The sequence below is a fragment of the Lagopus muta genome, chromosome Z (genome assembly GCF_023343835.1).
Source record: "Lagopus muta isolate bLagMut1 chromosome Z, bLagMut1 primary, whole genome shotgun sequence".
Taxonomy (NCBI): Eukaryota; Metazoa; Chordata; class Aves; order Galliformes; family Phasianidae; genus Lagopus; species Lagopus muta.
In genome coordinates, this window is record NC_064472.1 from 14,739,689 (window position 1) to 14,767,068 (window position 27,380).

Genomic DNA, 27,380 nt, shown 5'->3' on the forward strand with positions numbered 1-27,380 from the left:
TGCATGCATATCAATGTTCTTATTTTAAAGATGATGTATCTGGGCTCAGGCTTATGCTGTGTTGGTGCCCTGGCTGGTCTGTCCACCCAAGGAACAGCTCGTCTTGGAAATGCTTTGGGAATGATTGGTGTTGCAGGAGGTTTAGCAGCAACTCTAGGAGGCCTTAAACCTTCACCTGAATTGTTGGCTCAGATGTCAGGTGCAATGGCACTTGGTGGCACCATAGGTACGTATGTTATTCTAATGAATATATATACAGTACTTGCCATTTACATGAGCTCCAGATATAATATACTTTGTGTAGGTCAGGTGAATTGACTGATTGTGGTTGTTTCACTTTCATGGATAGCTGAGCTCCACCACAGGGCTCTCTTACGCCTCCTCAAAAGAACAGGAGAAGGAAATGAGGAGGACTCGAGCACTGAGATAAGGACAGAGATCACTCACCCGTTATTGTCACAGGCAAAACAGATGCAGCACAGAGAGATTAATGTAATTTATTGCCTATTGCTAGCAGACCAGTGAGAACTAAAACTAAAACACTCCACTTCTCCTCCTGAGTGCTACAGGGAATGGGGGCTGCAATCAGCCCATAGCACTTCATTTCTGCTGTTCCCCCATGGTCACTCTTTGCTCCTGCTGCAAGCAGTCTCCCTCCCACTGGATGTCACCCATCCGGAACAGAACCTCATGGGCTTCCCACAAACTGCAGCTCTCCAAGCGCTGCCCCACTATGGCTCCGTATCTTAGGGCCTATCCATTAGGCCCTGCTCCAGCATGGCAATGCACAGTGGCAGCTCCCCCAGCCCACCTGCTCTGCTGCAAGCTGCAGCTCTGGCCTGGGGCTACTCCTTCGTGGGCTCTTCACGGGCTGTGGTCTCCTTCAGGCTACATCTGCTGCTGCACTGTGGCTGCAGTTGGAGATTTGCTCCGTGTGATGCCTGTGGGGCACGGGGCCATGCTGCTCCACTGGAGGCCTCTTTTGGCGAGAGGGATGTATGGTTCTGTGCCTGAAGTACTTCCTGCCCTCCTGCACTGACCTGGTATCTGCAGGGCTGCTTCTCTCAGCTACTCTCCAGCTGCTGATGCCTAGTAGTTTTTCCCTTTGCTACAGTTGTTCTCCAAGATCAAACCCAGTGTTGTTCATGGCTTGGCTCTGTCTAGTGTGGGGAGGAGACAGCTTTAGCAGGGGGATTGGAGGTACATGGTCTTTGGAGGTCTCTTCCAACACCTGTGATTCTGTGGCTCTGATCTGACATGAGGCAGCTGTGAGCGTGTACCTGTAGAACACTGCTGGCTAAACATTGCTACATAAGTCCAATTCACTATCTTACATCTATTACTTGCTCATGTTATTTTGCAATTATTTGAATAGAAAATTACAAGTCCCAGGGCATTTATTAATGCAGAGATACGATAAAGAATGGGGAGACTTGTGGAAAGCAGAAGAGTGTCATTTGTGTTAGGGAATGTGAGCATGCAGTAAGTAGTGGGTCAACAGTCAGTTGCTGACTGAATGCTGCCAGATTACCTTTTTCAAACTGAGCTTTTTTCAGAAAATACTGAGTTTCAGAAAATACTGAGTTTCTCAATACTTAATGAAGCATCTAGAACATGTGATTTAATCATCTTCCAGCTTACACAGTGTACTTACTCTGCAGTGTAAATGCGTACAGCTTTCAACTGTCACACTCAGCAGTAGTTTTTTTCACAATAACAAATGTGCATTTACTGTGTATTTATTGCACAGTGCAGTGATGTATCAACTTCTAACTTCACAGATTGTGTTCTTAAGAGTTCCCTTATGTTTTTAACTCTCAATAGGTTTGACAATTGCTAAACGCATCCAGATTTCAGATCTGCCTCAGCTGGTAGCTGCTTTTCATAGTTTGGTTGGTTTGGCTGCTGTGCTCACCTGTGTAGCAGAATACATGATTGAGTATCCTCACTTTGCTACGGATCCAGCTGCAAACCTTACCAAGATTGTGGCGTACCTTGGAACGTACATTGGAGGAGTGACTTTCAGTGGCTCTCTTATTGCTTATGGAAAGCTGCAAGGTGAGACTCTCCATTCAGAGCTAAGTATTTGTTAAAGGTTTTTTTTTTTTTTTCCCCATCTGGATTTAGCTTTGACATAGATCAGTGTGTAACTGGAAAGAAAGCTTGTTTATGTTGGATGTGCTGTTTTCTTTTTAATTCAATTGTTGCTTGTTTACAACTTTATTTATGAATGGTTTCCTTTCAGTGCTTGGGCATGTTACCTGTATTAATTTCCAGTTCTTACAAGCTTTCATCACTTCATCTTGTCTGGAAACAAAGTGTTACTTCAGAGTGTTAAAACAACTGTACCTGAAATAATTTGTTGCTCTCTTGAAGTTCTCTTTTCAATCCAGAATGGCCTGGATTGAAAAGGAGCCTCAAAGATCATTAAAAATGCTATATAATCACAACTTTGCCTTTCTGCATGGATAATTTCATTTTATGTTTCTTGATTTAGGATGCAATTGTAATATTTATGAAATTTTGTTCTTAGCATTGCAGTCTTCATTTAGGTAGTTAGTTTTGCAATGTAAGACTTCACTATTTATCTACCATGCCAATTCCATACTCCATGCCTTTTAATGTTTTAGTGTTTTAAATTAAACACACACTAACTTCTGATTCTTGTGCATGTGTGTGTTTGTTATATTTATTTTTTGGTTTTATAAAGACACAGCTTTTGAGAGATGGATAATAATTGTACCTAAAAGCTTCCAGCCAAGAGCTTCCTATTGCTAATTCTTTTGCTGCCTTGCAGTAGTTTCTTTGGGAAACATCTGTTTACTTTCTTCAGACCAGCCAATAAAGGAGGAAGCATGTCGTGGATGAAAAGCTGTCTTCTCTAATAATCTTTTGAAATATTTGTTAATAGCATGGATTCTGCTGAATACTTACTAATTTATTCTGAATTCTTCCTCTTCTCCATCTCTGTCCCCTGTCTTCACATGCTCCCACTGATGGTACATATGTCCTTGGTGACTTCACTGCCTTTTTTTTTTTTTTTTTGCCTTCTATTTTCAAGCTGAATAAATCAACATCATCACAGTAAGCTTTTCTGTACAATTAAAGTAGGTGTCATAGGTCGTACTCTGTGCTTCCAAGTCCTGAATGTGTCAGTTATTTTTTTCTTGAGACACTTGGTAAGTAATTATGGAAAGCAGAAGTAACTTGCATTATTTTTAGTCTTTGCTGTGGTATGTTAAAAAAAGAAAAAAAAAAAAAAAAAAGAGTCACAAAAAACAGCAGCTAAAAAACAACTGAGAAACAAAACACAAACGATGGTAAAAATAAGGATACGTTTGTCATTTTGAAGTGAATCACAGAAATACCCCAGCCTTTTTTCCTTTCAAGTCTCTGTCAGCATGGGAAGCTGTGGGAAGTCTGTGTAGCTGAGGATATTGGTGAATTTAAAGCAATTGAAAGCAGGATTATGTGGGGTCATTTGTTTGTAAGCACACAGCTCTGGAGAGACTGATTATGCCTGTAGTAAGAAATTTTAGGTAGGAGCTTCCTGTGAAGCTATGTAATGTATGGCATGCACAGGCTTGGGGCTAGAAAGAGATCAAAGCCACAGAATAAAGTATTTTTGAGAAGAAAATATATCTTAAGATTAAATTGTTGTTTTTTTTTTCTGAAAAAATAAAGAAAGGATAGGAAACACAGCAAGAGTTTAGACAGGAGTATTTGAGAATCTACAGTAAGCCTGAAGATGTTGTGATACTGAGTCAGCACAGGGTCTGAGTTTCAGCTTTTCTTTTCCCCAGTTTCTTTCCACTTCCTCTGCACCCTCCACTCCCTTATTTTATTTTTGTTGAGCTGTTCAGGCTTCTCTGAGGCAAGAGACAAGACTGCCACATGTGTTTGTTGATCTCTGCGCATTAATCTGATTGCAGGTATCCTGAATTCTGCGCCTTTGCTCTTGCCTGGTCGACATGCACTGAATGCAGGTTTACTGGCTGCCAGCTTTGGTGGAATGATTCCATACATGATTGATCCTAGCTACACTACAGGGATTACTTGTCTCGGTTCTGTGTCAGCTCTCTCAGCCATAATGGTAAGCTGGGGAATTACAGAAAGTAGAACAGATAAAACAAGCAGTTTGTTGTTTAGCTTTGCAGGTTTCTGTGTAATGATTGTATTTTACCATCCTGAGTCACTGTTGTCTTACGTAGTGCCTGTGTGTTAACTTCCAGTAGTAAATAGTAGCATATGACTCATATGACAAACTGGTATTTTAAAATACTTCCAGAATGTTCATCTTTAAAAATCCGTGGAACTGAAGCATTGATTTTGCAAGCAAAGATATCTAAATAAACCCAGATAAGGACAGTGGAGCTCCAGCATAAGCTAGATGTCTTCTATATTGAAAATACATGAATTCATTATTAAGTACCTTCATATTTATTTTTTTGAAAGCTGGAGGCAGGCTCTCCTTTCTGCATGTTCTCTTTAGTCTTAGTTTGTTTTTCTTTTCCAGGGTGTCACTTTAACAGCAGCTATTGGAGGTGCTGACATGCCTGTAGTTATTACAGTTCTGAACAGTTATTCTGGATGGGCCTTGTGTGCTGAGGGCTTCCTACTGAACAACAACTTGCTGACCATTGTTGGTGCACTCATTGGATCCTCTGGGGCCATCCTCTCTTACATCATGTGTGTGGTAAGCAGTGAGCAGAAACTGTGCTTTTTTCCAGGTAGTGAAAAACCTAATTCAGAATGTTTACTAGGAAGATAAGTAATTGGAAGAGAGGGGTGCTAAATACTTAGAAGTAATACCCCATGGTCTGGAGAAAGTCCTAATTCAAATCCTAAAAAGGAAAGCCATTGCGTTAACTTGGGCATCTGCGATTTGAATCTAAACTCACATAGGTATGATTACTTGTTTTCTTGTCTTTGTAGTTGTGTCACTTTACAGTGTTGTTAAAATTAAATTTAAGTTTATCTGCCGAAGGTATTTTGCATAGTGCCTTCTTAAAAAAAAAAAAAAAAAAAAAAAAAGTGGTTAGAGAGTGATTTAAAGTTTGTTTTCTGGAGTGTGGGACAGTGTACTTTCTTCAGAAAACAGTTACTTTGAAGTAGCACTGGGTGGCAGCAAGCTTACGCTCATTTGTTGTGGATACTAACATGTGTGTCAGAGCAAACTTGAACTCCCATTTTTGGTGTAATCATGATGTGTTATTATTAATAGACTTTTTTTTTTCCTGAATAATTTACACACAGATCCTTTTTCTCTGCTTGTATTTTTTTTCCCTTGTGTTTTTCAAGACAGAGCAAGGAAACTGCAGCAGCCACCAATCTTCTGATTCTTTTTTTTTTTTTTGAATTTGTTTCATTTCTTTTGCATTCCTGTGTGATAATTATTGCTGTTATGCTGTCTTAAAGCTTTCCTATGGTCAGTCCTGGCCATCTTCTTTTACTACTGTCTCTTCCAGTAAAACAATACTGGTATCATGTTAAGGGTGAGGAATAGTTTCAGAGAGCTTATAAAATATTATTTGTGCAACTTCATGGAGGAGAGATCAAGTAGACAGTCCCAGATATGAATTTTAAAGAAGCTTGCTTTCCTAAATGTTTTGTATCTACTTATCAAAAGGAAATAAAATTATGTGGCTCATGGAACATCTGTTTAAATTTAAATACCTGCATTCAGTCAACAGTTTAGATCATATCAATTGAAAGATATTGCTTACAGGGCAACACAGATTTGAAAAGTATGTTCTTTAAAGTAAATATCAGATTTTTATAAGTCCTGGTGAAAACAGGATCTACTGGAGACGTATTTTCCCCCAGGTGTGGTCGTTTTATAACAATATTTTTTCTCTTCCGTCTTTTATTGCTAGCAGAGAGTTTTGTCATAATTTCCCTAGGAAACCCAGGGATTTAATTAAAAAAATAAATAAATAAAAAATTCAGTGTCAGAGGGCTTTTTCTCTGTGTATTTCTCAACCTTAGGGAAATTTAGTTTTTGAGATAACATTCTAGATGTCTTGTGCTGCTTCACCCAGGCTTAGACAACCAAAGTTGATTAGCTGGTAAAAATTAAAATCAGTTTGCATAACTTTGCACAATAAACAGAATAACTTGTTTATCTTCAGCATTTTTATTTTGTGTTTTGCTTCCTTTAAAGGAAGTCATAACTTTTAAAGGCATCGTTACAATCAAGGAATTCAGTAATACTGCCTTCCGTAAGCTGTATTCCAGAAGGAAAATATGTTTCAGAATTCCAATAGTTCCAGTAAAGGTTTCTGCTTTGGGCTATTGTAACCTGTGCTGATGAAGCAATGAAGTGAGACTCGCCTAGTGCAAATGAGAAGGTTTTTGCAGAAACATCTTAATAGCTGAAAGCTTCTTCTTACAACTCTTCCGGTTGCTTTTTGTTTGTTTTTTTTAAAGGAAAAACAAAACAAACAAACAAAAAAAAACCACAAGAAAAAAACAAACTGTAGTTCATTAATCCCAAACTTGTTCAGATAATCTCTTGTGACTGAGTTGGTAAAACTCACCAAATCTATTCCTATAATCCTTTAAAATCTTTGCACTTATATCTTACTGATCGATTTTTCTGGCCAATTTCCCCTTTGTACTTATATTTAGGATGAGTTAAAAAAGACAAAGAATTCAGCTTTTGAATAAGAAAGCAAAGGCTTTGCTCCTCTTTTTGTGGATTCTGACCACTTTTTAAACGCTAGTGCAAACATGCCTTTTTTCACAACAGTTGTTTCAGTTAACCTTTCTCCCCATTTTTTGTTGTGAATAGTTGGTTTTTATGCTTAGGGATAGAAGAGGAACCATTAATTGGGGTTGAAACAGAGCAAGACAAGGGACAGACTGTTAATTTTACACATTGTGTGCTGCACCTCTGTGCATTCCAGCTCTGCTCCTTATGTGGGTACAGTTTGATATGGAAGAACTTGCAGTTTTCAGAGATCTCAAGAGCTTGGTTTTTCTTGGTGGGGAAGCTCTGAGCAGTATTATCTGCTTTGTATGCAGCACATAGGGCTTTTTTTGCTGGTAGTTCTGTTATCTGTGAATAACTGCAATGTTGAAGCCCATGCTTTGTTACTATATGTGTGTGATCTGTGGTGGTAAAGAATGTGAATAAGGCTACTGAAGACTTAAAATGCTGTTCCTGTGCCGAGTAGGTCTTTGCTACTTTGGTTAATTGTTGCTTAATGAGGTCTTGGCTCACTTTGAAGCCTTCTGTGGTTCAGAGCCAAGCAAAGGTGCATTGATTTCATGCCTGCTTTATGTGATTTCTCAGACTTCTAATAATATTTGAACTTCTTTTTTAATTGGAGCGGCGCTGCTGTGGCCTTTTAGTTTAGATAAGAATTGAAAGTGCTTTTGTTCTTGTAAGTTTGGTGTGCAACATCTGAAAAGCGTATTCTTCTGCCTTAACAGTCTTACCAGTTAAAACTGCTGTAGTACACTAGTCTGTTTTCCTGCTTAAAAGTTTAATATTGTGATACGCGTCAAAGGTGTTCTTAAAGGATATGAACTGCTACCAACTGCAGCCAGTACAAAATGCTAATTTCACAAAGCCTGTGTTTGGGCCCTGTTGTGCATCGTTGTTGCAATAGCTGGAACAGTGATAACGTGTAAAAATAAACAGAAGCTCTGCTAGCATCTTTCTTGTGCTTATTTGCTGGATGCTGCATTTCAAAGAATGGAATATTTCTCAGGCTATAGCAAAAATCTGTGGGGTTGCATGATTTTATCTGTCAGTGGAAGCATACTTTTGTGTGAGGTTTTTCCTCTTGCTCATATGTGTGTCTCCCTAGATCAGTTCTTAAATTTTGCTGTGGTTTATGAGCTAGTGCAGCAAGTGTACAACACACATTTAATTAAAGAAGCAATTTATGCCTGTTCCATTCTTGCATCTAAACTATTGTTTACTGTAGTTACAAGTTTTGCCTACTTCCAGATATGTATTTGGGACCGCAATCACGAAGAGGCATGCCAGTGAAAGCATACAGCCAGTGTCTTTTCCTGGCTGTGTATCTTCAGAGATGAGTTTTCAGGATGTATTCTCTTAAAGCTCCTATTATAAGATCTCTTGTTCCCCCATTGGTGCTCTGTGAGTAAGTTTAATGGCCCTTCAGCTCATTAAAGTTTGTTTTGAGTTAGCATTTGGTTAGTTTTGCGTGGCTACTTAGCTTTGTTCTGTTGTGATTTGCTTCTGTACTGCCTGTAAGAGTCATATGGTTTACATGGAATTCTGTGCTTGCATCTTGAATTGCTTAAGAACTTTAAAAAAAAAAAACCTCAAAAAAAAAAAGAGTGGTGTGTGTATATCTGAGAGCTGCTCCAAAAGTAATGCCTCCTGTTTGGTTATGTTGGCCCACGACACTAGAGAAGCAGATACAGGTGGTACGGCAGTAGAAGCTGAACCTTACCACCAGTGTTCCATTTGCATTTTGTTGCTGTGTGACAGATGGCAGCAGAGGGGCAGTTTGACAAAATGGCGTCTGACATGGAGGAGCATATAACACAAAGGTGTGTCACTGAATTCCTCTGTACAGAAAAAATGGCATCCATTGACATTCATTGATACCTGCTGAACGTTGACGAAAACCAAACAGTGGATGCAAGCACAGAGAGGTGGTGGGTGGTGCGTTTCAGTGGTGGTAACAGTGACGTAAAGAACCCATGCTCCAGGTCGTGCTGCACAGCTGTCACACTACTAAAGGAAGAGCATCTTGATCAAATCCTCCACATAATCAGTGGGTTACGACCAGGGAGCTGTGTATGGTGCTGCATATTGGCTTCAGTGCATTGGAAATGGTGGTGGTATGTGTTCAAATGTCACTTAAATTGTGCCAAGTGGATCCCATGAATGCTCACACAGGAACAGAAAGAATACTGTATGCATGTTTGTCAGGACCTATTGAATCGATATGAGAAAGTGACAGTTTCCTGGATCCCATTGTTTCTGATGAAATGTGGTGTCACTGCTCTGAGCTGGAGTCAAAGCAGCAGTCCACTATAGCAATATGTAAATTCTCCATAGAAGAAAAAGATGCAGCATTTAGCAGGTAAAGTGATGTGTACTGTCCTGAGGGATAGGAAAAAGGTGGTAATAGATTTTCTGTAACCTGGACAAACCATCAACTCTGACAAACTGAAAGCTCACTCTTCTAGAGTCAGGCCAGAGAAGAAGGCAGCTTTTGCATGATGATGCTGTCAGGCTCAATATGCTCTGAAGATTGTGGAGCAAACTGACAGTCTTGGCTGGACTGTCCTACTACACCCACTGTGGAGTCCAGATTTGGTGCCTTATGACTTCCATCTGTTTGTGCTGGTGAAACATGGACTGACCATGTGGGCAACACTTTCCTAGCAACAGTGCTATAATAACAGCTGTGAAACTGTGGGTCACCTCCCCTGATTCCGATTTTTATGAGCATGGCCTGCAGGCTCTTGTTCATCCCTGGTGAAAATGCATAGGGTGACTGTTTTAAAAATAGTATTTTGTAGCTGAGATTTTTCTCAATGAAATATTGCTATTGTGCTTTTTGTAATCTGTTTTATTTTCCATGCAGATATATGAGGCATTACTTTTGGAGGAACCTCTCTATATGTGTGTGTATAAAAATTCTGTCGTAAATATATATCCTTTTATATCTATCAACTTCAAGAACAGAAAGAGTTTTGTTTTGTTTTTTGCCATAGTGAAATGCTGATTATCTGTCATTATCTGCGTAGTATTACATGCTAAAAACGGATGTTTGGCTAATTTTGATTTAATTTGGATGCCAATTTTAAGGAGCTTTTTGTAAGTTTTGAGATGTCAGCAAGCAAAACCGGCACATAAAGGCTATTGTCAGGAAAGCTTTAGTAATTCTAGACATTTCCTTTGTGGATGTCTTCTCTGTTTTGTTTTTGGGTTTCATCTTTAGCTGATCAAAAACCTCTTGTATTTCAGGCTATGAATCGTTCCCTTGCAAATGTGATTCTGGGGGGCTATGGCACCACGTCGACAGCTGGTGGAAAGCCTATGGAAATAACTGGAACCCACACAGAAATTAATGTGGACAATGCAATTGAAATGATAAAAGAAGCAAACAGCATTATTATTACTCCAGGTAGGACATTCTTGATTCATACCAGAAGCTGTGTTGTTAAAACAAATACCTTAAAACAAAACCAAAGCACCCTGTTGTCTTGAAAATAAATATCTATCACTTAAGTTACTGACAGTGTTTTTTATGCCTTACTTGCTCAACTCTGTATTGCAATTGTTGAAAACCTGAAAACAAACATCTAAATCTAAGTTGTACCCAATAAATACTGGAATTAAAGTAAAAAAAAAAATGCCTGAGTTCTGTGTAACTCCTGCGTAGGTCACAGATGCATATGATTCAGTGGTACTTTTCCTGTTAGGAGTTGTCAGGGATGTCAGGTGAGTAGTAGGTAGTTCAAGACATGCTTTCTTCAGCTGAGTGGCCACAGCTATGATATTAAATTATGTTTTAGCACTGGAATGATAAGAATGCTAGAAATAAAGCTTCCTTTTCTGTTTGAGCAAAGAATGTTTCTGTGAAGCTGAAAGAACTCACTACGTAGTGTGGCTGGCCTAGCTGTTGTACTGTTAATGGTCAGTACCCCAAAAAGAAGAGATAAATTGTAGTGCTCAGACTGCAAATTTCCTTGAGAATGTATTTTAAATACACACACACACTCACATATATATAGGTTTGTATATGTGTGTATGTGTGTGTGTATATTTTTTTGTCATATGCATTATATGTAAAATTTTAATTATGATAGCCATTTTTGTGTGGAAAGTATACTTACTATAATTTTCTGTCTACACTGAAATGACAAATTAGCGTAAAACTTTGGAATTCTTTCAGGCTATGGTTTGTGTGCAGCAAAAGCTCAGTACCCCATAGCTGATCTAGTGAAGATGTTGAGAGAACAAGGGAAAAATGTTAGGTAAGTACTTTTCTATATGAAAACTATTAAGGTTTTTCATTCCTTCAAAATAATCTGCAAGCGTATGCATTGTTCTTCTTTCTTTTCTTTCATCAGTTATTCTTAAGCTAGTCTAAGAGAACTTCCTGAAGGAATTCAATCTCCTCTGACTGTTATGCTGTTGGGGATTAGCTGAAGAGCTGTAGTGGGGATGGTAAGGGATCCTTGGCAGGAAATACAGACCTTTTGCAATATGGAGAAGATGTTTGCTTCAGCTAGTCTACTAGCTAGTTCAAGTAGTAGAAAAGTGTATCAGGTAGCAAGCTACCTTTGCACCAAGAATGTAGGACTTTATTTCCTGGGATAACTTATTTGCAATTCTTACTACTACAGAGCAGCAATAGCAAACTACATGGATGTAAAAAAAAAAAAAAAAAAAAAAAAAAAAAATCAATTTGTACTGGAATGTTTATGTAGACTCCTTTCTGAGGTTAAAAAAAAAAAATCCAGTCTAACTTGCCTCTGTTTTCTTGTCTTCCACTGGCAGTTGTCTGTGCTCTGAAAGAGCTAATGATTCAGTCATTACTGATGAGGGCTGTCATGCAGATGCTCAAGAGTGGCACCTGTATTTGGAGTAGGATGTGTTGCAAACAGTCCCCCTGTTAAAAGTAGATAGCTACCCTGTTATGTTCCTCCAGAATCCTCAAGGATCAATCCAGGTTATCTTACTTTTGCGGCAGAACTTCCAAAGGATGTACTGCTTGATTTCCCTTGACTTTTTCCAAGCATTAGGGCTGTGGTGTCTAATTTCATGCACATCTGACATTTCTACAGTCGAATTGGTTTAGAAGGCAGCCAGTGGAGATAGAAATGTCTGTAAACATCTATCACTATTTTAATGTAATGTAATTTTTCACAGAATCGCTGTGTTAAAGCGATGGCCTCAAAAGCATTCTCTTCTCCAGGCTGAGGAATCCCATCTTGCTCAGCGTTTTTGTCATGACAGATATCTCAGATCCATAAGCATCTCAGACTTACTTTTACTGGGTTTTTGTTAATGCAAATCAGACTAATTAGTCTTTGATTATAGCATGGAAGGATTTTTGAAGTGGCTGTGGCCATTGCCATGGATTTATTTATTCTGCTGATGTGTGGCTCCAAAAAGCAGAGAGCATTTTTAGGTAATGGTATTGGCCACAAGTTCTTTGCTTCTTCAAATTCTCATGCATCTTAGAGTATTGAAAATATGAGAAAGCTAGTGTTGTGCCTGCCTTGCAATGTGTCTGGTAAAATATTCTCTAATTATAGTAATTCAATATTTTTAAATTAGTTAAAGCTCAGCTTTCACTTGAAACAATATATTTTGGTGCATGCTGGTTAGAGGAAAAACTCATTCTCTGATTTGCATGTGTTAATTTCAATTAACTGGTGACTCCTTTGGAATCAGTACTTGAGTAAATATTGTTTTTTTTGCGTTTTTTTTCTTTCACTGTTTTTTCCAAGCTCATTGAAAACATTTGTATAGGTTGTCACAGTATTTTACAGCACTTCTTGTGGAGAATAAGAACAAAGCTGTCGTAGAGTTTAGCAACAACTCTATAGGTATTTATCCAGATTGTTGCAATTCTGCATGTAGCATAGCTTTAAAGAAGTACTTGCACACCAATTCATGAAAAGTGAGGGGTTCATGCTGATCTGTCTGCTTCTTACAGGAGTTACTTTAATTCCTTATGTTTCTAGGTTTAGCAAAAACTGTGTGTCCAAACTGCATTAAATTTTGTAAAGACCTGTTAACGGTGCGCAAACAGAACCTAGAAAAACCTTTTTGGCTAGCACAGTGGTGGTGTCGTATGCTTTTGGTTTTCCTTTCTGAGCTTCTGTGTGGGCTAGCTTTTCTTTTTTTTTTTTTTAATTAATCTTGGTGATATAGAAAATTGTTGGTTTTTTTTTTTTTTTTTTGCCTTTTTATGTTGGCCTTGCAAGGGAGAAGCAAGAATGAATCCTTGAATTAACCAGCTTATACTTGAAATGAGTCAGCTTCAGGAAGGGATCATTGTAGTGGTTACCTAGTATTTTAATGAAATAAATCTGTATTTATAGTTTGTGGTAATTTAGGCCTTTCATCACTTTGTGGAGCTCCCACGGTGTTCATTGAGTGCAGCTGCTGTCCCTCTGGTTGCAATAGGGTTGAAGTGCCTCGGGACCCCAGTACACTCACCATCCAGATGTAGTGACACTCTCACATATCCACTATGGAAAGGTGCCAGCGTGGACATACGATTGTCATCAATTTGCAGTGCCCGTACTGTGCCAAGAAAAACTGCATCTGTCATATGGTCTTTTTTTGCATCATGGCTCACAATTGGTCCAGACGCACTGTTGTTTTCATTTACTATGCATATGGCCACAACATACTCGGTGAAGAGTGCAGATTATATAATATGATGCAAACACTTTTATGACTGGGGTTTAAATTTAAAATACAGGAGAGTTTGGAAACCTCAGATGGTTCTAGTCATTACATTGCATAGCTAATATCATCGCTTACTTGAGATGGTCTTGCAGTAGATCACATTTTTAATGCATTAGTACATAGGATCACATTGAAAATCGGTGAGCCTTCAGTATAGGTTTTCCTTGCTGTGGATGGGCAAAACAACAAAACTTTTCATAGGCTAAGTTCATTGAACTTAGAGAGAAAATGCTTGTTCTATAACTAGTTCTGTTTCCACTAAATTGCAACTGAGTAAATTGTGGAAAGCTCCCACCATAGCATGTTTCTTTGACTACGTGCTATGTGTATAGGTTCCTACTTGTGAAATTCTGTTTTTTTTTTTTTTTAATATAACATTCTTAATAATTTGTTATTAGTATATAAATAAATTATATTCTATAAAAAAATTCCTATGCAGACTATTTAATTTTTTAAAGTTTCTTAATTTTTTTCATTAAAATATGCTTAAAAATTGTACACATTCTAAAAAGCTTAGCTTTTTCCTCAGCATTGCATCCTTAAGAATTTTTCTATAAATGTATTTTAACTTCCTGAATATAGAGCTTCTGAAAAGAATCAAATTTCAGAGTGAAAGAATTCTTAAAATTGTTTTGTGTGGTCTTTCTAAGACTAATTCATAATTAAGGTATCTTTTGTTTTTTGTTTTTTTTTAAACTTTAATAGTTGTTGGGAAATGCAGATGACTTCTTTATCACCCTTTAGGGCTAGCTGTTAAAATACTGTTTTTTCTTTTTTTTTTTTTTTTAACCTTTTTATAAGTAGATGTTTTGCAGAGCTTCAGTTTCTGTTTTGTGATGCTGGAGAATCTGATTTTTTTAAACACATGGAAATACTTATGGGTTTCTTACTTATTTAAAAATGTGTCAGGATGGATTTAGCGTTGAATCTGCATTTTTGAATTTTTATTGTAACGTCTGTTGCTGATCTCTAGTCAGATATATATTTTTCCTCAATGGTGCTGTATGTTTCTGAGTAATAAAATGTTGATGGGTACGACTTGCACATTTCTATTTATAACATTCGACTGATAAACAAAAATCATTTAATTTCAAGTTGCCGTTCTTTTGTTCCTTTGCAAGAAAAACTGGTGGAATTGTAAAGACTGAACAGTGAAGATGCTGTCTTAAACAGACTTTACATATTGCATAACTCTGGTATATGTGAAATAGAAACTGCTTCCATGGTGCTGAATGGCAATTTAAGAACAGTGTGTGCTGACTCAAGTTCAGACAGCTGTATCTTAGACATATTAACCAGGCAGGTTCTGAATTATTAATACTGCTGATGGAGGGACAAACAAAGTCTTGTCTAGTACATCTGTTATCACAAATAATGTATCTGTGTAGCTAGAGAGAACCATCAAACCTTGCTGTATGATCTGCTTCTGCAAGGATGTAGCTGTAGCTGCATGCTTCTGTAGGTATGTTTTAGGTATGCCGATGGATCAGCTCAGCTTGAAGTCACTTTCCTAAGTCAGTCTGTGAGGCTTTTTGGAGATATGTTCAGTATTTCCTACTGTTGGGTTCTTGGCAGGTCTGTTTCACTAACGGAGGTCTGTGCCATGTATTTGGATCTTGTCCCTGCTGTGTTAAACAACTTTCAGCATTAGTGGCTGAAAATACAAAGCTAGTACTAGCCTTCACTTAAGTATGCTAAATACAGCTTCTGTTTAGCAAACCTGACTCCATCAGAGTCTCTGAGTTTGTCCATTCTCAAGTACTGTTTGTGGGGATATCCTGTAGCCGAGGTATATAAGCTTTACTTGAGCTAGTAGTGTACTTTGATGCTAGTAATCTCCATAGTCATCTATGATGTGGGATGGGAGAATCATATCTTGGTACTTAAAACCCGTGCTGCACTGAAGATGGTAATATGTCAAGATTCAAACTGTGGAATATCTGAAATGGTGATGACAGGAATCCTGACTTCACGTAGCTGAAACACTTCTGTGTTGGTTTAGGTACACTTGCCCTTTCAGTATTAGTTACAATAATATTATCTGGTCACTTTCACTGTAGAAAATTGTGTTTTCATCTTGAGGTTTTTCAGTAATTTGAATGTAATAGTTTTGATTTGAAATGCTTTCTGTGCTAGGAAGGGCTTGTATCAGGAATGGTGTGGTGAGCAGGACTAGGGAAGTCATCCTGCTCCTGTACTCAGCATTGGTGAGGCCTCACTCGAGTACTGTGTCCAGTTTGGGGCACCTCAGTACAGAAAGGACATGGAGGTGCTGGAGCAGGTCCAAAGAAGGGCAACAAGGCTTGGAGAAAGAACATGCCCTATGAGGAGAGACTGAAGGAACTGGGGCTGTTCAGTCTGGGGGAAAGGAGTCTGAGGGGGGACCTGTTGCTCTCTTTCAATATCTGAAAGGAGCTTACAGTGAGAGTGGGGTTAGTCTCTTCTCACTGGTGACAGGATGAGGGGAAATGGCTTCAAGTTGAGCCAGGGTTAGTTTAGGTTGGATATCAGGAAACACTTCTTTACAGAAAGGGTTGTTAAGCACTGGTATAGTCTCCCCAAGGAGGTGGTTGAATCACCATCCCTGGATGTGTTTAAAAGCCATTTGGATGTGGTGCTCAGGACATGATTTAGCAGAGGGTTGTTAGGGTAGTATGGTGATATTGTGGTTGGACTTGATGATCTTGAAGGTCTTTTCCCAACTGAGTGATTCTGATTCTGTGATTCTAAATATGCCATGCATGCGAGAAGTTTTAGATCTTTAGTCTAAGTAAAAGGAAATATAAGAAAAGCTTCAAAGTATATATTTGTGTTCAATGCGATGTGTTGTTTTTATGAAGCTGAAGACTCTGAAAGAGGTTGAAAAAAGGCTATATATCCTTATTTGCTACCCATACTGCTAGGTGTGAAATTGATCACTGGCATACATGTGTGTGCTAACTTCAGTTTATCTGACAGCGGGAGTGGTAAGTAGACCCCTCAGTCAAGGCTGAGACTGAAAATTCACGGTGGATCTGTGCTTCGGTGAGCTACCAGAACACTGTTTGAAGTCAGACACAGCAGGATTTTGCATCTTTGTTCTGGGTAAAGTAAATGTAGACTGGAAACTTAATGTCAGATAAACAGAAGTCAAGAATGTAAAAAAAAAAGAAAAAAAAGCTAAGGGAATTATTGTGTCACTGATTATAAAAACAGACCAAAGAAATTCAATGATTTTTCACCATGCAATGTACCTCTTTATAAAGTCATTAATGTTTTAAATTTTTAAATACAATAAGGTTCATATTTTCAATGTCGAAAAGAGCATATGTGACAATGTTTTTGCCATAGAGCATGTAGCTTTGAAGAACTGCTGATCTGTGAGTCAGAAGCAAGATATGCAGCTTTTGTTAGACGTTCTGCAACACATTAGGGGTTTTAGCTCTTTTCCATCCTTCCCTAAATTCTACTTATGACGGGACTAGCTAATTTTTTTCCTCTGTGTCTGTATATCTTGTCTTTTGATGTTATAAAACCGTAAGATAAGGATATATTTCTAATGAATCTTTCTGACACGCTTGCATGTCCAGTTTCAAGAGGTACTGGCAGAGTACTGTCTCTATTTGGTTAGCAGGCCTTCAGAACAGGCTTATGGGAATAATTTCAATATTTGTCCGGAAAGCATTTGTATGAGTGGCTTTCTCAAACTTCGTGAATACACAGTGTGTGGTTTTACGCAGGGTCTGTCAGAAGTCTTTTAACTGCTGATCGTTCATGCCATAACTTCCTGAACGAAGATCATTTGTCCCTTGCTGTTTTTTTTCTCTGCCTCTTGCCAGGAATGGTAAAGTCAAAGGTGAAATTCATTCTCTTGGCAGCTTAAATTTTGGCTTTCTAGCCTTTGAAATAAGATTGTATATGTATATAGTACTTAATAGAAACCTCACGGATATTTTGTTTAGTGTATTGCCAAAGCAGTTTTCTTCACAAAGAAGCTCAAATCATTTTATTAGAAACAAAAGAGAATTTTGTTGGAAAATTGCTTTTCACTGCCAAAGAAGTGATAGCTTTTTTTTTTTTTTTTTTTTTTTTTTAGAGTATACTTCAAAATAAGAGTTCTACTGTATTGCAAGTGATTGAATTATTTTTAGTGTAGGACTGATTGCAGTAGCTACATGTGGCTTATATTACTGAGTGATTGGTGCAGAGCTTTAATTCTGTCTTATCCAGTGTATGTGCTCTCCTTTTTCTGATTCTAGGTATTATCCTTTGCATCAGGAATCATGATGTTTATCAGCTGAATTGCAGTCTATTCTCTTTCTTTAAATAAAGTGTTCATTTTAAGCTAGCTGCTATCCTTCTCTTTGACTGCTTAAAATTGAGTGTATTTAGTGTTATGTGGATGAATTGTATGTCCTTAATTTTGTTTCTGGATTTCTAATTGTCTCATCTTTACACTGTGTTAATGTGATGGAGCATTCAGTTGTCCTTTTAAGGATATATTTGTACTGTGACTTGTGGACCCCCAGTCATGTATTATCCACCTCAGTCACAGTGAAGCTGAAAACAAAAATAAGTGGCAGTCCTTCAGACATGGGAAGCTAATTTATCAGTCTCATATTTTCCTGAAGATATCTGTCTGTATTATTGCATTCCTGACTCTCTTAGATTTCTGCTCAGAAATATATCTTCAGAAATCCAAGGGTTTACTATTTCCAATGCTTTTATTTCAGGAGGGCTTACAGTCTTTTAGCCTTTTAATGAAGGGTGTTTATATTGTGGCCTGTTCACTTTGCAGTATGTTCACTTTTCAGTGATGTGAGGGACCTGGGAAGCATATTAATGCGAGGGTTGGATTTGCCCCAAATAAACTTATTCATTAAGAATAAAAGATGTCAGTTGCAAGATAAATGTGTTACTACTTGATAGGTGAATGCAAGTGCTTGCTGTGTGCAGTGCGGCTCAGGATGGTGGCTGTAGCCAGAAAAAAAGTGGTAAAGTAGACCTGTTATTTTAGAAGTAGTTGAAGAAAACCCACCAAGTTTGTTTTTTTTATAAGCTACTGCTGGGTGGAAAACTTAAATTGTTGTTCCATCCTGCAGCAATGTTTCTTGATATTTGTGGCCACTGGATCCTTCTGTGTTGTTTTTAGAAATGTGTGTGCTGTTGCTATTGTGGCCGGCTCTCCAAAGAGAGCTGTTCTTGCAGCTGTGGTAGATTTCTAAGAGTCTTATGACGAAAAGATTAAAAATGTTCTCCTAGTCTCTTCAGTTTTACTGGAAATTCAGTGTAATTTTTTTCTTTGCCTAGCTGTTGTGTCAGTCATGCTTCTAAGTTTCCTGAAAAGGAGCAACTGCTGTCTAGATAGAGAGTCAGATCAGATGACCTTGTTGCTTTTCCCACCCACTCAGTTCCCTGCTCCACTGGAACATTAAATGCTTTTAACCATTTCCTTCTATTGATTCACGTATGCTTACACTTTAAGGATTCATTGGCCTTTGAGGTCACAGGTGATAATTTCAGTATATAAAACTGAGTGGCCAATCTTTGTTAATGGATCTGGACTTACTTTCCTTTTAGATTTGGCATTCACCCTGTGGCAGGTCGTATGCCTGGACAGCTTAATGTACTCCTAGCAGAAGCTGGTGTTCCCTATGATATTGTTCTGGAAATGGATGAGATCAATGAAGACTTCCCAGGTTAGTATGCAAGCTGTAAGTTTCTAGTAGATTGCAAATTCTTATTTGATTTTGTTTTTACATTGTATAAGCTTTTTAAAATCAAAATCTCAGTGAAGCCATACAGTTTCTCAGGACGTACATCAGCCTCAGTGTTGAACTTTCAGGTAATTTTATTCACCTTTTTTTTTCTGGCTGCAGACACTGACTTGGTCCTTGTAATTGGGGCAAATGATACAGTTAATTCAGCAGCTCAGGAAGATCCAAACTCCATCATAGCTGGAATGCCAGTTCTTGAAGTCTGGAAGTCCAAACAGGTGAGATTTAACCATGTTATGTCAGCACCTTCCTACCTATAGATTCATTAAAAAAAAAAAAAAATTGTTTATATGAGAAGCTAACGAGATTTTATTACTGTTCTGATTTCTGTATTTTTTTCTGCAATTTTTGTTGGTTTTGTCCAACGAATGTCAGTACTCTGCAATTATGATGCAGTGTTCATGATTTTATGATCAGTGAATGCTTTAGTGAGATTCTGTGACGTCAGTCAGAAAGACCAATGAGTGTACTTCTGCCCACAGGATGTGGTTGGAATGAATGATATTCTTCTCACATATGCAGCCGTGAGGTGTTGCTGTAAAGTTTACAGGAAATTTGATGGCAACTTCAATACTGATACAAATATGAATAAGAATGGCTGGGTTGAGTAGACAACTTAGTCTGTTAAGATTGATCTAACAGTTACTTCACCAATTTTGCCCAGCCTCATCCGACCTCACATATTCTTGAAATACAAAGTACTCATTGTCAGAGACATAGATTAGTCTATGTTTTGTCCATAGCTATGTGTTGCAATTTGAGACCTAAACTGTAAATGTGAAGTTGATACAGGTTCATTGTTTTTCCTGAAAGTGCAGTGATTTACTGATTTGCTATTTCATAGCTAAAACTTTTTTAGAATTTTTTTTATAAATATATGTGAATTAATCTGGAGTCGTACTCCGGAAAAGTAGCAGAGATCATCGTATCAAGTATATTGGTTTTGTGTTTCCTGCATTTGAGGGGAGTGTGATGGATGTTTTTTGCTACGTCAAACATGATCTCCTTATATGCAGGTCATTGTTATGAAGAGATCTTTGGGAGTTGGATATGCAGCTGTGGACAATCCAATCTTCTACAAACCTAATACTGCCATGCTGTTGGGAGATGCTAAGAAGACTTGTGATGCCTTGCAAGCCAAAGTCAGGGAATCATATCAAAGCTAAATACCAGTTTCTGTTCAAGTCACAATAATGACTACGTTTTTGTCACAGAAGTCATGGAAAACAAGATTTGGAAGTGTCTCTTACTGTCATAATGCAGCCAATGTTTGCAGAAGACAGCATTGACTCCTAGGAGATATAGTTGAGTGAGAGATGCAGGTCCTTATGAAAGGAGGGTATATCAGCCCATCAAACTAAATTTCCTATGAGACAATGCATTTGAATGAAAATATGCTTTCTAAGGTTAACATTGAGCTGTTGGAAGCAGAAGGTAATTACTTTTTATTATCCTTAAGTGGTTATTGGCTTCTTTCTGCTATCTATACTTCTGTCATGGAAATTCACTGAAAATTACTGTGCCAAGATTCATTCTGTCTTATCATTAAAGCTGTCTTTTGGCCAGTATGAACAAAAATAGCTATTTATTTCATCAAAACATAAAGTAAAATTACAGCCAGATGTGAACAGATGCAAATAAATGCTTACATAATTTGAGATTCCAATCTTAATATTGTGTTAAATCGCTATAAAGAGATGAACTGTTCCTTTTGTGGATTGTATGGATGCTGTGAATCAGGAGCATAGAATAGTTACTCTTCTTTAAGAATAAAACTGGGATTTCAGGGACCTACTGAGTGATCTTCAATCCTGACAAGGAAGTATATACACCTGCACTGCTTAACTATTTGCAGCAGCTCTTAGATTCTCCATCTTTTCCAGTTGTTGCCTTTTTAAATCTTAGGAGAATACACGGTCCTGTTCTGTACAGCCAAAACAGATTGCATATCCAGACTGTTAACAGAATCTGGACTGCACTGTTTCAGTTTTTATTCACTTAGATATTTAAATGTATTTACTGTTTTAAAATTTAGTAATGCTTCCTTAATCAATATTTTTGTGATGCTGAAGAAGGCACTTTTAAACATATTTAAGATGCTGGAGTTTATTAGATTTTTTTTTTAATAAGCTATTGTTTGGACAGCACAGAAACGTACCAAACTTAAAATCCAGTGTTTTGATTATTTGACTTCTCCTTAATCCAATTTAAAGCACTGTTTAAATTCCCACAATAAATTCAGCAAAGAATTAAATTATGACATAGATTGCTGTTTTATTTTTATTATGCTAAGTGTACTTGAGTGGAACTCAAATATTTGCTTAATGAAATGCATTTATCATGTTTGCATAATGATGTAGCAACTGTCCATGGCGACAAAGGCTAAATAGAAATAGTTTTACTTGTGTAGAAAGCATTATTATTTGGGGATAATAACTTACGATCAAGTAAGTCTTGAAATTAGTCCATCTGTACTGACAGAACAAACATCTTTGTATTATGCCATGTATTGAGACCTCATATAAAATATAGTATTTCCACGTAGCTACCTCTATTTTTATGTGAAGATCACTTAAAACACAGACTTTAAACAGGTAATGTAGGAAGAAATGTAACAGTATGTAAAAGCTACCCTTTTGCAAATCTTTTTTGTATAATTTGAAAATAAAAATTATCACATAGGCATTAACATGTTGTACACTGCAGGAAAGTACTTGTAATTAAATTATAACTTAAAACATTGCAGCAGCTTTGTTTGAATGTAAAGTGTGATATCTTAATATCATTATATTCAACTTTCCTTTAAGGTATGCAAAAAAAAAAAAAAAAAAAATAGAAATGAGAGAAGGGGGGAATAATAAGAAACGATCCTCTGTCTCTTTCACAGTTAAGGAAAAAAGAATATGAAGAGTTTTAGCATCTTAAAGCATTGGGGTTTTTTTGTCTTGCTAAACTTCAGGTATCTAACTGTAGTATGCAACATGTCTTTGCTTATAACTATTTAATACAAGATTCAGCTTTTGTATTAAAACAAAAAAGTGGGGAGATGGAGAAAATTCTCTTTTCCTTTTTATTTGAAGACAAAAATGTACAATTGGATTAGAGGTACAAGTCTGATCATTGAAACTGTGCTTTAACATGGAAAGTCAGGTAGTTGTTGAAGTACTAATAAAAAATCAGTTATTTTTCTGTTGATCACTGTTTCATTTCTGTCCCACTGTGTTCCCTGAAGTCGGTAGTCTGAAGATCAAAAATGTACTGTAATGTGTGTGTACATATATATGTCTATAGAGATGCATATGTATATTTCCCTTTAAATCTGGATGATTCTTAAAATATTTATATGAAGTATGGATGATATCACTTGACCTTATAAACTTGTCTTTAACCTATTCTAGTAAATGTAGAAGTTTAGACAACCTACAGCAGTAGATATCAGTTGTTAGTTTAACAAGGCGATCAAGGTGGTTGTGCTGGTTTCAGTATCTAGCTTTGAAATTAATTATAAATGAGTAATGTTAATAGAATTATGGAGTGGCTTGGGTCCTTCAGTTCTAGTTGCCGTAGGCAGGGCTGCCACTCCTGAGACCAGGGCCCCATCCAACCTGGCCTTGAATGCCTCCATGTATGGGGCATCCACAGATTCTCTGGGCAGCATGTTGTTAGGACTGCATCACCCTTTTAGTGAAAAACTTCCCTGACGTCTTTATTTCTCCCATTTTCATTTTAAACCATTCTCCCTTGTCCTATTGCTATCTACCCATGTAAAAAAAAGTTCATTTTCTTCCTGCTTATAAACTCTCTTTAAGTATTGGGAGACCTGAATGAGGCACTTCAGCCATCTGAACATCTCCATGTCCTTCCTCTGGACCCTCCCCAACAGGTCCACATCTTTCACAGTACTCCAGGTGGGTCATCATGAGTGCAGAGCAGAGAGAGGGAATCTCCTCCCTCTTCCCGCTGACTGCCCTGTCTTTTGAGCAGCCTGCGGTACTTCACACACTGCTGCCACACATCCAGCTTTTCACTGACCAGGGATGACTTCTCCCAGTTTGTACTCGTATCTGGGATTGCTTTGACTCAGGTGCAGGACCTTGCGCTTGGCCTTGTTTAACCTCATTAGTTTAATGTGGACCCATGTTAGCCATCTGATTATCTAGTTTTTAGTTGCACAAGTCTGTTGTGCAGCTTTCATGATTTCTACCAGCTTGATGTATCTTTTAGAAGCTGCAACCTAGAGTTGATTCATGAAATTATCTCTCCCTTTGCTTTGAGTAGTGTCCCTTGGGGAGCATGTACCAACGTACAAGATTTGCAGTTGGGCCTTTGCTTTCTGTGGATCTGACTGCTAGTTCAGTTGTCCTTTGCCCTCTGCTGCTGCTTATTATCACCTAAGAGTTATTTACGCTAGCCTGCATCAAGCAAACTATGAAAATCTGTTCTGATCAATCATGGCAAAGCAGTGCAGCAAGAATGAAGGAAAGCATGAAGGGCACTAATTTCTGTTCACTTGGCAGAACTTTTCTGTTTTAACTGTCTCTGCGCTATTGAAGTTTCAGAAGAATTTAGGTAGTCCAACCCTCTGGTCAAAGCAGATTCAATCTTAGATAAGATTGTTACAGACTTTGATATGAATATCACTGAAGTCTCTGGAAATTCCATAGCCTGTTACCTTTCCTTTTTTTTTTTTATTTACCTTACATTTTATTTACCTTAATTTTTTTTTGTGTGCATTACCGAGCCTAGTCCTTTTACTGTGCCTGTCAGCCTTTCCCCACCCTCCTGTCAAAAACAGGAAGATTCTTCCCTTGTCCTTCTTAGTAGGTAAGCTGTCATTTTCTTACAAAGAAAAACAGGTATGGTATGTGTGCACAGTGGCTTCTGGTTTGGGTCACTCCAGAATGTTGTTGGTTTGTTGTACTGGCTGCACTAATCCAAATGCAGTATCTCAAGGACGAAGTACACAGAAATGATCACTTCCCTCACCTTTTGGCTATATGCTTACCAGCTGGCCCTTGCTGCAAAGTTCATGTTCAGCTTGTTTTCTGCAGAGCTATTTTCCAGTAAAGCTGTAGTCTGCACTGTTTTATGGGATATTCTGTCCTAAATAGTGCACTTTCTATTTGACTGCACTTAAAGAGATGCCTATCTACCTGTTTATTCAGCCCCCTGAAGGCTCTCTGGCAGTCACACCGTCTGGTGTAATACGCTGCCAGCAGTTTGCTAAAATTCGAGGGAGGTGATCCTACCCCTGTACTCTGCCCTGGAGAGGCCACATCTGGAATACTGGATCCAATTCCAGTTCAAGAAAGACAGGGATCATCTAGAGAAAGTACAGCAAAAGACAACAAAGACCATGAGGGGCCTAGAGCGTCTCCCACATGACGAAAGGCTGAGGGACCTGGGACTGTTCAGCCCAGAGAAGGTTGAGAGGAGATGTTACTGGTGCTTATCTAAGAGGCAGAAGTTACGTGGATGGGGCAAGATCTTTTCAGTGGTGCCCAGCAGCAGTACGAGGGCAGTGGGCACAAACTGAGGCATGAGAGATAACTTCTTTTCTCTGAAGGATGCAGAGCACTGGAGCAGGCTCCCCTAGAAGCTGTGGAGTCTACTCTGTAAGTACTCAAAACCCACCTGGATGCTTACCTATGTAATCTGCACTAGGGAACCTGCTTTAGCCGGGCGTTGGACTCAGTGGTCTTTAAGAGGTCCATCCCAAGCTCTACAATTCTGTAATAAAAGAAATATGTGACTTAATTTACTTCCTTCTGTTCCAGGGTTTGATTATTTGTAATATATTTATTAAAACAAAAACACTGCAGTGTTTTGGTTCGCTGACACATACATGCTTTAACATAAGCTTCCACATTCTGCAGGAAAATTTTACAATGAAGGGTCTAAATACTGGGAGGTCTATTCTGTACTGAAGTGCAATTCAGGTGCTCCCTTAATGGGACTTGCAGTGTGTGTTTCCAACAATATCACCAGTGGAGTGGTTTTTAAAAAGTCTGTTTAAAAAAATCTTAAATAAGAAATGGTAATGACTTAAATAGTACACCTTCTTTGTAGCTGCCCAGAGAATATATGCATAAATATATGTATCTATATAGAATACAGATATAAGTTTTGTGTCAGAGGAGTACCCATGCTGCAAAGATCAGATCTTTTCTTTGTATATTAAAAACAGCCTTGAAAAGAAATACACAAAACACTTGTTAAATGTGCTGATTATGACAGCTGCTTCCTTTCTCATGTTTTGCAATTAGGTATCTGACCAGAAAGAGGCTCTGTGTGTCTCTTGACTCGCTTTTACTGTTCCTTGCTGATAGAACCTGTGAAATGGGTTATTTCCAAACCTTTCCCTGTTAAAGGAAGAAACCAACAGCAGAGATGGAGGACAGGAGTGAGGAGGTTCGCACCCAGTAAGAAGTGTCTTCGAAAGGAAGATTGTGGTTGAACATTAGCGCAGCATGAAATTAAGTTATTCTATTACATGGTCATTCTAACCCATAATTTAAAAAATCCCAAGCAGAATGGAAAATAATAGCTAGTGAACATAAAAAAGATCAAGCAGATGTTGAAGCTGTCTCATGCAGTAATAACTAGCAGTTGCCCCTACTCTCTATTAAAATATTACAGATGTGGATAGGAAGAACCATTTGGTTTTCTGATTGCACATTGTCAGAGTTCACTGTTGTCACAGGCCATGGCACAATGAGCTGAAGTTTTTAAGTGCTTTGTGGTGGGTTTGTTAATGGGTGTGCACAGCACAGGAAGTTGACTCTCCTCCAGTTCATTTGCCTTGTTTGTCATCAATGTTCTGTTTCCAAAGGTATCCACTGAGTAAAGCACAGATCCACTTGGTAAGGCATAAGTTATAAAGGGATCTGATTATGTCTGAATTTTGGAACCAAAGGTGTGTAATCTACATAGAGCAATGTGTTAGTACTGCTCTAGTATTCATGTTGCACTGTTATTTTGGTCGTCAGTGGGAATTTATCTTTATTTCTTAGACTTGAAATTAGTTTTACATGAATTCAGAGCTTATCTACGCTTTGTCAAAGAAGTGATTTGTGGCTTTAATTGCATTCAGTGGGACATTTTCTCTGCTGGTCCTGTTTGCTATTCAGAAGCTTCATACAACTGTGGCCATGACAGTCAACCGTGAGCTGCAGTGTAGTGAAATAGCACAGTTATCAAGGCATTTTATTTGGCCTCACTGTTTTACACTTTCTGCTTCTGAGAGATTTGGTAATTGTAGAATGGGGTTCAGTTTCAGCTTGAGAAGAGGCTTTTTGGGTCTTCATGAATCTGGCAGCGGATGAATCCTTAAAGTAAAATCAATTTCATTAATTTTTGGACTTTCAGAGGTACCTTTCAGTAGGTTTCCTACTTGTCCAAATATGGTTGAGAACACTGTGTTAACATTGCTCATGAAGATGCTGAATTTTGTCTGTAGACCTCAGAACTGTGTTTTTCTGCAGGGCAATGTGGCAAAGGTAGGGATCAGTTACTTTTTTACATACCTGTTCCTTTTGTGTGTGAAATCATAATGGTCTTTGATATTTGCAACAGTTAGCATTGAGAAGTATCTAATTTCAGTTATCCAAAAAAATACTGCTTTTTTTTCTTGCAGAGCTTATCTTACAGGAAGCCATAACGTAGTCTTACCTTACTGTCCTCCTTTGCCACATCAGAAAAGAGAAGCGGATTCCCACCATGAGTGTAGGCTGCCTGTTGCATTTGGTTCTAAACTATGTTGCCCTTTCTAGTACATCATTTCAATCATAAAATTGCTCGCTTGGTCCTTAATACAGCTGTAAATCATTAAAGATGTGTGAATGTGACTGACTGGGAAGTGATATGAATAAGAAACTTCAGAAACTTTTCATTCATATGGGAAATGCACTCATTACTTTTGGATTTCTGTAGTCCTCGTCTTGGACACACACTGCAATTTCTCAAGTTATTAAATAGATTTTATTAAATGACTGAACAATATGGCACTGAGCTGATGTGATGGGGAAGACAAGGATGTAGTTCAAAATGCTCAGTGTAACAAATAGCATAACATATGAGATAAAAAGACCCACACTGATGGTCCTGCAGATGTGCTGAGTTGGTTTCCTATATGAATTGCAATGACCCCTCTGGATAAGAAATTTTATATTCTGAAGTTTTGGATTCTCAGCTGATGA

The 27,380-nt window shown here is 38.0% G+C and overlaps 1 protein-coding gene across 6 annotated transcripts in view; it reads left to right on the forward strand.

Annotated features, from left to right (window-relative positions):
* NNT (nicotinamide nucleotide transhydrogenase) overlaps positions 1-22,021 on the forward strand; it is a 43,766-nt gene extending 21,745 nt beyond the window's left edge. For all 6 annotated transcript variants that reach the window (XM_048932316.1, XM_048932317.1, XM_048932315.1 and 3 more), the window contains exons 14-22: positions 31-226; positions 1,825-2,058; positions 3,933-4,093; positions 4,517-4,696; positions 9,962-10,121; positions 10,893-10,974; positions 18,986-19,104; positions 19,285-19,400; positions 20,199-22,021. In XM_048932316.1, the coding sequence (XP_048788273.1) occupies positions 31-226; positions 1,825-2,058; positions 3,933-4,093; positions 4,517-4,696; positions 9,962-10,121; positions 10,893-10,974; positions 18,986-19,104; positions 19,285-19,400; positions 20,199-20,348 (1,398 nt within the window). In that variant the 3' untranslated portion in view covers positions 20,349-22,021. The remainder of the gene's footprint in view (positions 1-30; positions 227-1,824; positions 2,059-3,932; positions 4,094-4,516; positions 4,697-9,961; positions 10,122-10,892; positions 10,975-18,985; positions 19,105-19,284; positions 19,401-20,198) is intronic.
* Positions 22,022-27,380: the final 5,359 nt, after the last annotated feature.